Source organism: Physeter macrocephalus, chromosome 20 (assembly GCF_002837175.3).
Source record: "Physeter macrocephalus isolate SW-GA chromosome 20, ASM283717v5, whole genome shotgun sequence".
NCBI lineage: Eukaryota > Metazoa > Chordata > Mammalia > Artiodactyla > Physeteridae > Physeter > Physeter macrocephalus.
In genome coordinates this window covers 108,048,020-108,064,691 of record NC_041233.1, presented here as the reverse complement: position 1 = coordinate 108,064,691, position 16,672 = coordinate 108,048,020, and the positions used below count along the sequence as shown (strand labels likewise).

Genomic DNA, 16,672 nt, shown 5'->3' with positions numbered 1-16,672 from the left:
CCCCAATCCTGGATTTCAGGAACACCCAGATCTCCCATCACCTTAGGATCCTGTCCAGATTTCTTTTCAATGTAAAGAGTTCAGAATGTCACATCCATTTTCCTTACTCAAGTGGGTTGGAGAGAATTAGGGAGAGAGAAATGGAAGTAGTTTAAAGGAATGGTTGAAGTTGCTGAGTGTTAAAAAAAAAAATTGAGGGACTTCCCTGGTGGCGCAGGGGTTAAGAATCTGCCTGGCAATGCAGGGGACACGGGTTTGAGCCCCGGTCCGGGAAGATCCCACATGCCGCAGAGCAGCCAAGCCTGTGCGCCACAAGTACTGAGGCTGCGATCTAGAGCCCACGAGCCACAACTACTGAGCCCATGTGCCACAACTACTGAAGCCCGCGCACCTAGAGCCCGTGCTCCACAGCAAGAGAAGCCACCGCAATGAGAAGCCTGTGCGCCACAACAAAGAGTAGCCCCCTCTCGCCGCACCTAGAGAAAGCCCGCATGCAGTAACGAAGACCCAACCCAGCCAAAAATAAATAAATAAATGCATACTTTTTTTTTTAATTGAAAACTTAGAAATAAGTCAGTTTCCCTGACACACTCTTGTGTGCTATTCAGACCATTACTGATTTCTGCATTTTTCAAACTTGGTGTGATAGTTCCACGTGGAAGAGAAAAAAAAAAAAAAGGTTCTGTGTACTAATATGCTAATGGGCTTTGTACATTTCCAAGAAGATGGCAGAGTAGGCAATTTTTCCAAACTTATTCCCCAAAGGTCTTCCTTCTTTTGTCAAAAACTTGTATCTTCGGAGAGTCAGGCATTCACTATATCATGATTAGAGAAACGCTGACATTCACATGGCTTCTCTATTTTCCATCAACACAAAGAAGAAAGCCCTAAACCCCTGGGGACTTCCTTGCTCTCAATTCAACGTTTCCAAAGGGTGCCCCTACCTAAAATTACTCAACGCACAATCATCCTCTACTAGAGGGTAGCAATCACCGTGTGAGAGGCTCACTACCTCTCTGAGACATATTTCACCTATACCAAGCCTTCTTAATCCACTTTAGCATTCATTATTGGTCCTGGAAACAGGAAGAACGGTGGCATGGCTAAGAATTTGGGACACTTACTTGAAGAAGTCAAGAGCATCGCTGACTGCATTGGCAAAATTGACATCCGTTGGGACATTTTTATATTCTAGGCAGTAAGTAGGTCTGACACCAAGAATCTCAACCTCACAGCCTAAGAAGGAAAAAGATGGTAGATGGTTACTTTCTTCCATAATCAAGGTAGGGTTATGAGCCTATTTTAGGAAGCAAATACCATTAGTCAAAACAAAAATTTTTGTTCCCTTTCATGAAATAAAAGAATGTATTATTGATAAGTGGTGTATTTAACTCTAATTTTGTTTAACTGGAGCAGAGGCTCTTAAATGTCATTCTTATACAGCCCTGGTGTCTCATGACAGGCACTAGCAAAAATTGATTAATGGTTGTCTTTCCCCATTTGAAACAACAATAACAAAAATTAATTAGTACACAGAATGTCTCAATTCAAACTTTTTTCTATAGATTTTTTTTATAACTACTAATTCTTCTAGTGCATCTTTGCCTATTCTAGAACCAAGTATGAGGTAATATCTGATTAGCCTGGGAATAAGAAAATGAAGACTTCACTAGTCTAACTGGACTCAGAAGTACTGCACTGATGGGCAAGTCTAAAAATCACTGAGTTAAAGCAAGGATCCTGAGCCATGCCCTTACCTCTCCCCAAGTGAAGTAAAAGAATGAAAGGTATTCAGATGTTAGGAGCTGCTGTGGCTTCAGCTTTTCTGCCCCAGGCCCCTGAACAAGTTGAAATGGTTGCCCTGAGGAAGAGACATCCAACCTCATTATCAGAAAATAGGGCAGGAGAGGAATGTGCCAGTCTCAGTTTGTTAGTTGGGTGTATTTATTGGGCACCTATTATGAACTAGTCACTATGTTCAGACATAGTGTCTCCATCCTGTGGCATCCCAGAATCTAGCCGAATAGGAGGAGGATTCCGTGCAAACCGTGTAATAGTGGAAGTCTAAAGTGAAGTGCACATTTACTGGGTGGTGAGGGAACTCAGACGAGGCACGTTTAATTCAGATATTATTTCCTTCTAGAAGCTTTCCTCAAATCCCCGTGTTGGGCTCAGTCTTACAGACTGTGTCTGGCCCGTGCGTTGGGGTTAGAAGTGGGAAGAAAGGGACGTCCAAGCAAAGAGAGCAGCGGAAGCAAAAGTTCAAAGTGAGAAACAATAAGGTGTGTGTGTAGAACAGCAAGCACGGTAACGTTCCCAGGCAAGGGGGTCTGGAGACCAGATGGTGAGCTTTCTTGCAGCCCAGAGAAAATGATTCCCACTTACGCTTGGTATGATCCTTATGAATCCTATAAAATAGCTGATGGTGCCTTCATTTTACACAGGAGGAACTGAGTCGAAACTTTGAAGAGACTTCCCCATTGTCTCAGGGCAATAATGAGGAAGAGCCAACATTTGAACCTAGTTTTATCTGACTCCAAAACTTTAGGTATTCTTTTAAAACAGTATCTGACGAATTCAGACATGCAAGGACAGACATTATGGACATTAAGGACAGACAGACATTTTTCCATACTAGTAAGATTTACTCAAGCTAATCGAGAAATAAGTCAAAATGAAAGAACCCAAGAATGAATAAGATAGGGTTTAAAAATAAATAATAAATAGCAGTAAACGACGAAATCACAAAATGTAGTTAAGTATTAGTAATATTAATGTAGCTATGTGAAAATATTTTATTGAAAAATAAGGTGCATATTTTTTAAAAATGTGCAGTAAACGACGAAATCACAAAATGTAGTTAAGTATTAGTAATATTAATGTAGCTATGTGAAAATATTTTATTGAAAAATAAGGTGCATATTTTTTAAAAATGTTTAATGTAATAACCTGGATCTAAAGTTCCCAGTTATTTAAACAAAAATGAAAGGAAAAGCATTTTCATTGTTGTTGGAGGGAAGGGATGGTCAATATATAGTGTTCATTCTAGACACTGATTTAAAAGTTTGGAATATACAGAAGAAAGTTGTATGCATAGCTTCCAAATCACTAAAGGAAGAAAAAGAAGCATACAAAATTAATCACATATCAAAGTACATGAAAAGATAAAAAAAAGGAGATATCTAGGAAGCACTAATATTGAAAGCATAATAAAAGAGAAAACCAAATATATTCGTTTCAAAATAAATGTGAATGGGTTACACTCTACAAGAATGTCAACATGAAGTAACTATAAACTATTTTTAAAATTTACAGGTTAAGTAAAATGACACAGCAATATTAGATATAAAAGAATAGACCAAATAAACTCCCCCAAAAGTAAACCAAAAAATCAGCTCTATCAATAGTATTCAAGTTGATTATAGTTTCAAGAGCCTGAAACAGCTACAAATCCACATTAATAGTTTAGAATGTAAATGAGTATTTATATATCATAAATATACACAAATATACATAATTATTATTAAAGAATTCTTATACGAATGGAATTGTTATAAAAACACAAAAGTTGGAAAAACCGATCATATCCTCATCCACAAAGAAAATCTCATTAACTTCCAAAAAAGTAGAAATTATATAGCACAATGCATATTACCTGACCACAGGTAATATAAACTATAAATTAATTACAACAGTTAACTAAAAATAAATCCGACTCCTTATAAATAAAAAAGAAAACCTTTATGAAACGATGTAAAGAGGAAATGAAAACTTCACTGACAGGCTAGTTATTAACAGTGAAAATTCTACATTTCAAAACTTCATGGGGGGACTTCCCTGGAGGTCCAGTGGTAAAGAATCTGCCTTACAGTGCAGGAGACGCAGGTTCAATCCCTGGTCAGGGAGCTAAGATCCCGCATGCCGCGAGGCAACTAAGCCTGCGTGCCACCACTACTGAGCTCACACGCCTCAACTAGAACCCGCGTGCCACAACTACAGGACCCACACGCCCTGGAGCCCGTGAGCCACAACTAGAGACGAGAAAACCCACACGCCACAACTAGAGAGAAGCCCGGGCACCACAACGAAAGATCCCGCATGCTCAACAAAGATCCTGCGTGCTGCGACTAAGACCATATGCAGCCAAAAATAAATTAAATAAATAAATAATAAATAAATAAATCTTAAAAAAAAAAAAACTTCATGGTACACATTTTCATTTAGGTCCGAAGCAAATGAGGAACGCTGCCATCACCGCTATAATTTGTTACTGTTATAGAACTTCTTATCAAGGCAATTAACAACAAACAGAAATTTAAAATGAGTGCTGGAAATCAGGAGGCATGCATGAGTGTTCCTCTCTGGGAACATTTAAAAAAAGATTTTGTCTGTAACCCTTGGCAAAATACTCATTTTGCTTCATGACACGGTACAGAACACACACTCTCACAGAGGAAACAGAAGTTTCACTAAAATACGAGCAAAGCATGCTAATACTTTATTCTATTCTATTCTGTTTTATGTGGGTTTTTTAAAACACTGGTTAATAATCCACAAATTGATGTCACTGTCCGTTATGAATCAAGACCAGTGTTTGAAAAACACCAATATGAGGCACATAACTAGGAGTGGACTTCTGGGTCACTCTCCTCCAGACTGGCAATGTTTGGCAATATTTATATAATTTTTATTGTATACATGCTTTTTCTTGAAAACCACTTCAGAGAACATATTCTAAGAAAATAAATTTGTATATACAAGCACCTTTATTACAATATTATTTAGAATATAAAATTAAGAAGCAATTTAAACATTTGGTAATAAAGGTATGGTTAAATTAAAGCACGTGCAAATAATGAAATACCATGCAGGCATATAAAATTATTATGCCATTTGTATTTACTGCCATACTATTTTAAGTGAAAGAAGGCTAGTTAATAGTTTGTGAAGGATGATCTCATTTTTGTAAATATTTAAAGCATATTTAGGGTTTCCCTGGTGGTGCAGTGGTTAAGAATCCGCCTACCAATGCAGGGGACATGGGTTCGAGCCCTGGTCCGGGAAGATCCCACATGCCATGCAGCAACTAAGCCCGTGCGCCACAACTACTGAGCCTGCACTCTAGAGCCCGAGAGCCACAACTACTGAAGCCCACGTGCCACAACTACTGAAGCCTGCGTGCCTAGAGCCGGTGTTCCGCAGCAAGAGAAGCCACCGCAATGAGAAGCCCACACACCGCAACGAAGAGTAGCCCCCGCTCACTGCAACTAGAGAAAGCCTGCGGGCACCAAAGAAGACCCAACACAGCCAAAACTAAATAAATAAATAAATTTATTTTTTAAAAAAGCATATTTATGTCTAAGAAAGAGTGGAAGTGAATATAACAAAATACAAGACAGGGTAAAATTTGTGTGGCTGCCTTGGTAGACTTTTTTTGGCTAAACTGAAGCCATTCTGAACTTCTTTCTTCCTTTCCATCCTTTACTAAAGAAAGAGGAAAGCTTTCTCATCTGCCCAGGGTCCCTTGTGAGTAGGAATGGTCATGTGACTCACTACTGGCATTGAGATCTGCTGAGATGCTTAGAGTGGGAGGCTTTGCTTTGATATGAAAAAATTAACATGAGTTGCTAGCACTATCTCTTTTCTTCTTTTGCAGTTTGGAATGTAGGTTGTAAGGACATGATCCCTGGATCTGCAGCAACCATTCTGAAACCATGAGTCAACAAGCATGAAGGTGAAAAGTTAATATGCTAATATAGAGCAGAAGAATCGAAAGAGCCTAGGTTTTTTACTGTTAAAGAGCTGAACTACATAAAGTACATACTTCTTATGTGATACAAATAAATTCCTATATGTTAGTCACCGTTGGCTAGGATTTCTAAAACTTGCAGTAGATAGTTCATAACTGATACAGAAGGATCAGAGTTGACTTTTATATCTTATTATTGCTTATTGAATTGAACTAACTTTCCTAAAATAAATATCTGTCATTTTTGTAATAAGAAACCAAAAACATATTTTTAGTGATAACTTCCAACTTCCTTCTAATATACCCATTAAGTCACAAAAGTTCTATTGTATGAATATTCAGTTTTTAAAAATTATGAATAATGCTAATATAAACATTCTTGTACATGTTCTTTGATGCACTTAGGTATGCATTTCTGTTGTAATATGTGTAGGAGTAGAATTGCTAGATTTGGGGTATGCATATGTTCACCTTTGTTAGATAATGCCAAATAGGTTTTCAAAGTTGCTATATTAATTTGTTCCTCCTGGCACTATATGAGACTGTGTTACTCCACCCTTGTCATCACTTGGATGTATAACTATTAATTTCCATTTAAGAATGACTTTACTTGCATCCCACAATCCAAATATCCCTAGTTACTTCTTCTTTGAACCATGAGTTATTTAGAAGTGTCTGGTTATTTTCCAAGTATATAGAATTGAAACTTTTCTTTTTATTATTGATTATACTTTAATTACACTGTAGTCGGAGAACACATTCTGTATGATTTCATACAGTTCCAATTTGTTGAGAAATGCTTTATGGCTAAAATATGGTTATTTTTGACAAATGTTCCATGTGTACTTGAGAATAATGTGTATTTAGTGGTAGTTGTTCTAGTAATATCAATTAGGTAAATATGTTAATTATGCTTCATAAATTTTCTGTATCCTTCTATTTTTTTATTTTCTTATATTATCAGTTACTGAGAAAGATGTCTTAAAACTTATTATCATTGTGAATTTACCCATTTCTCCTTTTGGTTTTATCAATATTTGCTTTATTTATTTTGAGATTGTGTAATCAGGAGCATGAAAATTTAGAATTATTACAACTTCTTGGTAGATTGAACTTTATATCAATGTGAACTGTCTTTCTTTATCTTAAAAATAGTCTAAGCTTAGAGTCTGCACCGACTGATGTTATAGCTGCACCAGCTCTCCTTTGGTGAGTGTGTGCTATGTCTTTTAAAAATGCTATTACTTTCAACTTATCTGCATACTTACATTTAATGTACATCTTTTATAAGCAGCATATATTAGTTTTTGCTTTTATCCAGCCTGATAGTTGTTTTAAATGTGAATTTCTATTAAAGTTTAACATAGATACAAACAAAGTGAATAAATGATAAGTGTACTGTTCATCCTGACAAAGTAAATGCAGCTGTGTAGCCAGCACCCAGATGAGGAAACAGAACATAACCTTCACATACAGGCACCTTCTCATGCCCCCTTTTAGTCACTGTTCTTCCAAGTGTAAACACTATTCTAACACTGTAGATTAGTTTTACATGCTTTTGAACTTTATATAAATAGACTCATTCAGATTAACTGGAGTATTTAATGAAATATTAGTAAAAAAAATAAACGTTTACTTGCAATGTACTTAAGGAAATTTTTATGTTTAAATCAGCCACCTAAATACATGTCTTGTATTCATTACACATTTGACAGTTTTTCTCTCCTTTCTTAATTCCTTTTGGATTATGTATGTATGATTATTATTGCTCCTTTTCCTCTCCTCTATTACCTTGCTATTTGTATATTTTAATTAATCTCTTTCTGGAATAGTGCCCTAGAGATGATTTTTAAAAATTGAAATATTGGTCAATCGAAATCTAATATAAATTTGCACTCCCGGGCTTCCCTGGTGGCGCAGTGGTTGAGAGTCCGCCTGCTGATGCAGGGGACACGGGTTCATGCCCCGGTCCAGGAGGATCCCACATGCCGCAGAGCAGCCGGGCCCGTGAGCCATGGCCGCTGAGCCTGCGCGTCCGGAGCCTGTGCTCCACAACGGGAGAGGCCACAGCAGTGAGAGGCCCGCGTACCGCAAAAAAAAAATTTGCACTCCCACAACTTCCCAGGCAATGCAAAGACATTTGAACACTTTCACTTTGAATTTTACATTTCTCCTACCTTCTGTGCTTCCGTCGTCATGTATTTCCATTCCGTATGAGTTTTTAATCTAAAAATTATTATTACTACTATTATTATTAATTTAGTTTTTCCTACACATTTACCCTTTCTGTGGCTCTTCATCCCTTCCTCCATCTCTTTGCTTCCATTTGTGACAATTTTCCTTCCACCTTAAGAATTTCCCATTTCCTCCACTCTAAACGTGCTGGCAATAAATTCTCTCAGTGTTCTGTCTCTAGAAAAAGTCATTATTTCGCCTTCCTTTAAAAAAAAACAATTTATTGATTTGGCTACGCTGGGTCTTAGTTGTGGCACGCAGGATCTATTTCCCCGACCAGGGATTGAACCCAGGCCCCCTGCATTGGGAGCACGGAGTCTTAACCACTGAACCACCTGGGAAGTCCCTTGCCTTCATTTTTGAGGGATATTTTCACTGGATATAGAACTGATCATTATTTTTCTTTTATCATTTGGGGATATCATTCTATTGTCTTTCTGGATTCCAGTATTTCTGTTGGAAAGTCAGCTGTCAGTCTTATCACTGCTTCTTTGAACAATTTTCTATTGCTGCTTTTAAGTTTTTCTCATTTCTGTGGTATCAGCAGTTCTGAAATTCATGGGTTTCACAGCACTTCTTGAGTCTATGATTTGATATTTCTTGTCTGTTTCAGAAAGTTCTCAAATTTTATCTCTCAAATATTACTTGTGTCTCATCCTCTCTCTATAACCCTTCTGTGGCCTTTTGACTATGTCCTATATGTCTCAAACATTCTTTTCTGCCTTTTTCATCTTTTTGCCTATTTAAGCTGGAGAGCTGTCTTCAGTTATAGAGTTCACTTTTAGTTATTTTATCATATTGGTATCTGGACCAGTGGGTTTGAGTCTATTGTCTACTGTTTTTCTCTTGATTTTTCAGTCAAGACTTGTCTGTTTATTTCTCCTGAGTTTCCAGTCAGGACTTGTTTTCCCATTGTCTGGTTATTTTTTATAACTGAACGATGCATATTGTATACAAAAAATTGTAGATATCATTTGACACTCCATATGTTGTTATCTTTTTCTAGGGAGCACAGGCTTTTGCTTATGAAGCGCACCTAGGCTATAGGCAGACCATCTTAACCCAGAGTGGATTTAGTCAGGGATTAAGATGACTCGAAGCTCAGCTTGGGCTTTATGAAGGCTTCAGTCCTCCAGAGGGTTTCACCCCTAGTTTACTTCTAGCTCCTTCTTACTCCAAGGGCATTGTCCTTTATTGTCCCAACTGAAAGTCTAGGATGTTTACTAGATCTCTTCTGCTTGGTGGCCCGTGAACTCCAATTTTTGTCATTTCCCCCATCCTGTGATTCTGTCAAAACCTCAGTTCAGTTTCTTAGTCTCTCAGCTGCTGCTTCTGAGATCAGTGTTTAAATGCAGGGGAGACATGGTGCCAATTTCCAGATACACCTTGTTCTCTAGGTCTTAGTCTGTCTCTGATCCATCACACTGTGTGCACGTGCACGCGCGTGCACGCGCGCGCGCACACACACACACACACACACACACACACACAGAGTCCAGCAGAGTTTTCAGTTGTTGCTGGCGAGTTGTTTCAAAGTAGCTTTGCCTGTCATTGTACCAGTGGAACCCCAAATTTCAGTAAATGATTCTTTAAAATAAAAAGTTACATTTTATTGGAACTGCATCTCATAATGAAAGGAATAGGATGCTTTTAAAAATCAGTTTGTATATCCATGGATGAATATGATTGATCTCCAGAATGAGACAAGTTCAGAATCCGTTCTATTCCTATTTGTTAAATCTAAGTGATAAGAAAGTTGTTTACATAAATAAGTAGATGGAAATAGAAGTAGTCTGTCGTTTAATTCTTTGAATGGCTTCTTTGAACGCCAACATTCACATAGTGATCTATCATCATAAATGTTTAAACAGTGTTTCAGCTGACAACTCAATTAAGTTTTTCTTAAATAATTTAAATGAGAGCATTGGAAAATACCTGACTATTTTTACGTTTTGTTATTTTGTCACTAGATGCATCCTTTTCTATACACCTACACCAACATTTTGAACTGTTTCTTTGTTTGGCCCTGGAGGCTTTTATATACTGAGGCAATGCACCTTAGTAAGGTTCTTGATTGCTGAGGGGTACTCCTTTCTTAGATAAAGTAAGATAAGGACATGTTTTTAATCAGGACAATTTTTGCAATATATATGAAAGTTGATGATCTTAAAACAGATTCCCTTAAAATTAATCTTGCTCTTGGAAATCTTACAGTTTGAAGACCCTGAACCAGGAAACTAGGCATTAGTGCTGCTACTCTAAGGGAACTGTAAAGTTCAGAAAGCAGCAGGGCTTAGAGTGGTGCAGGCAGTTGGATGTAAGATATGACTGATAGTTGTCATTTATTCTCAGGGTCGTTCCCGAGCTGAAGCTCTATAAGCTGAGCAGAGAGAGGGAAAACCTTCACTGCAGAGCAAACGGAGCATTATTGCTTACTGTCTCTTCAGATAAGCAGAGAGCCAGACAGAGGAGTGAAAAGATTGTGTCTCAACCCAGCAGAGATGCCCTGACGCTGCAGACGCAATTAATTTGGATTGAAGCTAGATACCTTCATGTGGCCCTGAGAAGGGAGAGACCGGTACCCAAGTTCACAAAAACTGAGGCAAGTGCAGTCATTCTCCGCTCTCTGTCCTGAATGGTCTCTCCCAGGTGAAATCTCCAAAGGCAAAAACAGTCACCAGCCCTCTAATCTTAAAACCCAGAATGAATAAACATGACTGGCAAAGGAAACAGCCAGCAAGCAATGACAGATGCCACGATGCAACGGAACATGGAATTAGTGAAAGTGGTAGATTTAGAGAGAGAAAGGCTCATTATTCCTGGAAGAATTCGTCTGGGGGCTTCGTTTTGTTTTCCTTAGTCTTTACCTGATGGAAATCATCAGACTGGAAGGGGTGTGTTGTGTGGATGCCACGAGCTATTTCTCTAATCAGGAGCCTGTGGGCCCCTTTCTGGACCCACCGTGGGCTCAGTCTGTGAACCTAGGCGCACTGCTCAGCCTCTTGGGCTGTTGCCTCCAGGCCATTTTCATGGCCTCCCAGGGAGTGTGGATCTGGTCAACTGAGGTCCTTCAGGTCAGCCCACCGTGCCTGAGGAAAGCAGGGATTCCTGAATCTCTGCACAGGGGTCTGTGGGGAAACAAAGGCAGTGGCCTGGCTTTTGCAGTTTCAAAGACCAACCAGGAACTTGGCAGCAAGATTTTGGTTTCACCAGTGCTTCAAGGGCAGGCTTTGGCTTTACCCCATCTTATTCCCTCATTGTTCCCAGGGAACTTGAAAGGGACTTGCCCTTAATTAGGGCTTATTGTGCAGGTCCTCATCTTATCTCTGTCTAGAGTCTGCCTTCCTGCTGGCTAGTCCCACCTCAGCAATCGAATAAATATATCCTGAGCAGAAAATATAGAGCGAGAGGGAACTTCAAGGACAACCAAAGAGGACCACCACTAAGCCCACGCATCTTTGTGCCAAAAAAAATTTTAAGTCACTTCTTCTTCAAAACACTTAACTTACATCTGCTAGACAATTATTTTAATATATCTATTTTGTCATAGCGACATGACTGTCACAGACCAACCTATTGTCAAAATAGATACGCAAATCTATGATGACTATAGTGTGAGCCACGCCCCCGTGGACACAGCATCCGGGCACAACAAACAGCTTTCACGGCCCTTCACGGCAGCCTTACATGAGGGCCTTTTATTTTGCAGCTGAGAAAACCAACGCCTGAGATGGGAGAAGTGACTGTCCCGAGGTCTCCTTGCCACCTAGTGATCAGCTTCCTGGCTCTGGTACTTTTCCACTGCTTTCCTGACTGATCCCTGCTTCCCGCCAACTCTCTCCAAGGAAGTTGAGCCCATGAAAATCGCATCTCTCTAAACTTCATAGAACACAGGTCCCGCCTTCCAAGTGCCACTTGGCTTCCAACTTCCACACACCTTGTGACAGTAACCCCTGTGAGCTGCGTTTTATGGGATATGAGGCAGGTGGACTACGGTTGAATATGTGTCTCAAGAGAGCTTATTAAAACAGCTAAGTCAATTAACTCTTAGAAACGTGTAACCTTTTCCAGGAAGATACATCTGAGGCACAGGAGCTTATGGGGACAAGTCCTTGGGGAAAGTGTGGCCCTTTGATCTCAGAGACCCTTTCCCAGGTCGGCCGGGCCCACAGGGCTGGGAGGTCTCTTCTGATCTGGGGAGGCGGGGTGGTGGGCTGGCCTGAACACAGGATGCCATGCATGCAGACTGGCCTTGTGCACAGGAGCAGACAGATGAGATGAGAAGCACTCATCCATTAGAGCGGATTCTGGAAACTCAACGGAAAAGGACTCACTGGGCGTAAAAGGCGACTAACAGGAACCTGAGGGCAGAGGGGCATGTGCCTAACCCAGGCTGGGTGTCCGCTTTAGGAAGGCAGTGGTGAGACCTTAGCAAGGCATCATGAGGCCCAAGGTGAGATGCGATCTCTGCCTCTGTGAGTCGGCTTTAGATGGGAAAGTCTCTGTCCCAGCGTCAGGGACCGTACTCCTCCCCAGCAGGCCCAGGTGAGGAGTGAGGGACTCTGGGTCCCCCTCATATCAGCCACGAGCAGCATCTTTGGGTCAGAGGCACACGCCTCAAGGTCACCTAGATCTTGCAGATGACTGCATGATTGCAGTGACGTCGTGCTCCCCAGGGGAAGGCGTCTCGACTGCTGCTCACGTAGTGGTCCCCACCAGAGCCTCCTCCCGGAGCAGGCGGTTTCCTGGCATTTGGATCCAAGAAGCCTGGGCCTCCTCGGGATGCAGGATGCCGGCAAGCCCTTGAGCGCAGGCTCAGCCTTGCCAGCGGCTTTGCTAGAACTCTAGCGCCGACCCAGGGATTCCTCATCCCCCAGCCCTCCGATTCGAGCCTGTGATCTCCAGGTCTTACAAACTGCCCTTTTCCTCCCACCATGTATCTGGGGGAACCTTGGTCTCCCCAACTTCTGAGGTGGTTCTGAACCACTTCCAGGAACGGCTGGGAGCAGGAGTGAGTGCTGCATGTGGCCCTGAAAAGCCAATGCTCTGCACACCTCGGGCAAACAGCCCGAGGGCCGCTCCAGTGGCCACACCTCCCAGCAGTCAGCGCCGCCTCTGCAGAGTCCCGTGTGCACAGCTCACCCTGTCCGTGGCTTCTGCCCCCGAGCCCTGAGACGTCAAAAAGCCAGACTCTGTCCTCTTTCCCTCCTCTGATGACCCAGGGGCCAGATCTCTCCATCCACCCCTTTCCTGGGAAACTCCTTTCCTGTCCCTGACTGGCCATGATGGCCTGTCTCAGAATTCTCATGGCGATTTAAAACAGGACTTGTGTTTCGCTCTGTGGCCTTTGCTGCAAGTGTGGATTTGAATCCCTGATGTGACCCTGCAGCATTGTTTTGGGCCAAGAGTGACCGGGCCAGAGCTTCCCCCTCCCCCCGTGCACCCCACGTGACGCATTAGAAGGACACAGGCTGAAGCTCCCTTTTAAGAATCGCGGGGCAAGGGTGGGGTTGCTATATAGCTACTAACCATATATTCTGGTCGGATACTCTGTATATCCTATCTCATTTCACATGCCCAGCAAGCCTGAGAGGTACCGTAGTCACTCCTGTGGGACAGATAAGGAACCCGCCGCACAGAGAGATTAAGTGACTGTCCCCAGGTCCCACGGCAAAGAAGTGGCTGAACTGGTCTCAGCTGTTTTCTTTCCGGTCATGTTCTGGCTCTTTACGTTCCCCTGAGGTTCCTCAAGTGCTCCATCCAGCACAGCAGGGAGAACAGGAGGGGAGAGGCCGGGAGGGGACAGAGCTCGGAATCCCTCAGACAGACGCCGGATCCCACAGCCAGCGGCCCACCAGCTGGGAAAAGCACTGCAGGGGCGGCTGAGCCCCCCTGCCCACTGACGACGAGGGCGTGTTTGGTGCCGAGGGCGAAAGTGGAACAGACCCGGGGGTGGGTGTAGGCCTGCCTCGGCCACCAAAAGCCAAGCCTCCAGCATTCTCTACCGGGGACCGAGTTTCTGCAGGAAGTCCCGACTCTGGGCTTTTTTCTTCACTTCGTCAGGACCCCTCCCCCCGAAGGCCCTCACCCTGGGCAGTGGCGGGGAGCTGAACTGGCAAACCGGCCAAGCTCAGGGAGGGACCCTGCGCGGGGGGGCGCGGACTCAGGCAGCAGCCCAGCCGGCCGACTGTGTCCTGGCTGTGTGTTCTGGGAACTTCCATGCCCCCGTCTGTAAAGTGGGGTGACAGCAGTCCTGTCTCAGGACTGTTGTGAGGATAGCGTGAAATTATGTCTGCGAAGCGCTGAGTCCACTTCAGATGCTCAAACTTCTCATCTCTTCTCCTTTCCCTGTTGATGTCAGGTTTCAGACAGGCCAGCGCCAACGGCACAGAGTGACCCTGGGGACTGGGGCAGTGGGGAGAGAATGACGGGAAGAGGCTTCCTGGGACAGTGTCACCGGCAGAGGTGGGGGTGCGGGGCTGGAGGCCGGGCCAGGGCTGTGGGCACCCAGGGCAGGCACGCTAGGTCTGTGCACCAGGCCCACTGCAGAGGGTCTCTCGCCGCAGACCCCAGCCCCTCGCCCCACACCAGTGACGTCGGAACCTCGGAGGATGCAGCCTGGGCTCTGATACTTCATAATGGCCTCAGGGGATTCTTAACGTACCCAGGGTGGAGAATCACTCCTGAGGAGGGAGAAACAAGGACAGAGATGTCCCTTAAACGGCAAGAAAGGAAGACCCAGCGGGAGTAAAGAGGATCATGACCTCGTCCAAACTTGACTCCTTCCCAAAGGCCTCACCTCCAGACATCACCACACGGGGACCAGGGCTCCCAGGTACGGATTCGGGGGACACGTTTCAGTGCCCACCAGTGTCCGCATCCTTATTCAGAGAGTCCACTGCTGATCACAATTACCCTTTTCAGACTTTCCGTAGCAAAAAAAATAAACTTCCATTGGGTTAAGCCACTGAGACTTTGGGGCTTATCTGTTTCTGCAGCTGATATGACCTAAAACACCTTGTTCCTTAAACGCAAGTCCCTTTACATACCCTGGTTCTTAAGATCTGGCCATTTCCAGTCTCCGATCTCTTCACTCCTGCCTTAGTCACTCAGCTGCAACCCTGTCGTATTCTTTGTAGTTTCAGGCCCACGACACGCCCTTGCCTGCTCGTCTTTGAACCTCAGCACATACTCCTTCCCCCACCTGCGCATCCATTACCGTGTCTATTACAGCCCTGGCATCACCGGCGGTGGAGGGTGACTGCTGACTCCTTCTCTGGCCTCCCGACCTGCGGAGATGCGCTTGTTCATTAGAATATGCGAACTCCCAGCGGGAGTCAGAGGGTTCACTAACCAGAACAATAAAAGGTGTTTGGGTGGGGGTTTTTTTTAATGTTACTTCTCCTGTTTAACTGAAAATCGTCTCCGCGGAAAAAATCATGGCAAATTTTATTCTTTGTACACTTTGTTTTCTTCAAAACCAGTATTAGATGAGGTACGATGATCATTGCCGCTATTCAAACAGACTCTCGGGCAATAGAGGGAAATTAAAGGCTACCCTGGGGTTATTATAATGGACCTTTCTTGAGACTAAGTTGAAAAATGTTAAAGAAATTAACAGCTACGAAGTTCAGAGCTTGCCAGCGATGCCCCAGATGATAAATCCGCACGCTGTCTCTGCCGCCCCCTCAGCGTCGCTCGACAGTGAGCCCGGGGGGTGGCCACTCCCCTCTTGAAACCATTTGGTTCCTCTGGTCTCTGTGACAAGAGGGGCCAACCGATTTCAGCTGGTGTCGCTCTCCAGTGGCGCCTCCCCTGCCTCTCGGGTGACACATCAAGCCCCTCATCAGATGCCTTCAAAGGATGGCGGCACGCTCCTTATACTTTTCCCAGCTCTTCTGGCTTTTCTCCTGCTTCCCGAGGAAGTCCATCTTTGTTTCCTCCGCAGACTCACTCGCCCCATCTGATGGGTAAGCATGAACTTCCTCCAGGCTGTGTCTGGGGCCATCTCCTCTCTTCGCGTCGGCTCTCCCCCGGCTGACCTTCCTGCCCACAGCTTCACCGGCCCCGGGCCCTCCCGAGAACCACACATCTGTGTACCTCCAGCTCACTCCTCGAGCTCCGGGCACGCGACGTGACGTGACATGTCTCAGAGTCCACGCAGACGTTCCTCTGCCTCCAAACCACTCCTCTTTCACTTTCCCAAAAGACACACCTTCCCTCCTTACCGTCCTGTAAGCCAGAAACCAAGTGTCACGCCCGTCACTGCTCGGTCCCTTAATCCCAAATCCAGTGCATCAGCAGGCCCTGGCCACTTTAATTCCTAAATGTGTCCCCAACCCCCCCGTTTCTCCCCACTGCCTTTACCCTCATCCACACTATTCTCACCTCTTTCCTAGGTCTGTGCGGTACCTTCCTGACGGGTTGGTCGCCCCTCATCCAGCCCCTCTGGATGCCTACGTTCCTTTCTCCACGGTGCCGCCAGAGTAATCTTGCCAGATTCAAATATGGTGCTGTCACCTTCTTCCTTAAAACCTTCCAGTGACCTCTTGCTCCTCTCAGGATGAGATGAAATTCTTCAGTTGGCCCACGGAGCCCGGCCTGGCCTCAGCTTCTCTCCAGCCCGTCCACACGCCACATCCACCCCTTAACGTATGCCGTGCGCTCCGTCTGGATGCTCCTTCCCGC

General features: G+C 43.9%; 1 protein-coding gene across 1 annotated transcript in view; it reads right to left on the bottom strand.

Annotated features, from left to right (window-relative positions):
- ENPP6 (ectonucleotide pyrophosphatase/phosphodiesterase 6) overlaps positions 1–16,672 on the bottom strand; it is a 94,410-nt gene that overhangs the window by 27,116 nt on the left and 50,622 nt on the right. The window contains exon 3 of the mRNA XM_007102851.3: positions 1,125–1,236. Coding sequence (XP_007102913.1) covers positions 1,125–1,236 — 112 coding nt within the window. The remainder of the gene's footprint in view (positions 1–1,124; positions 1,237–16,672) is intronic.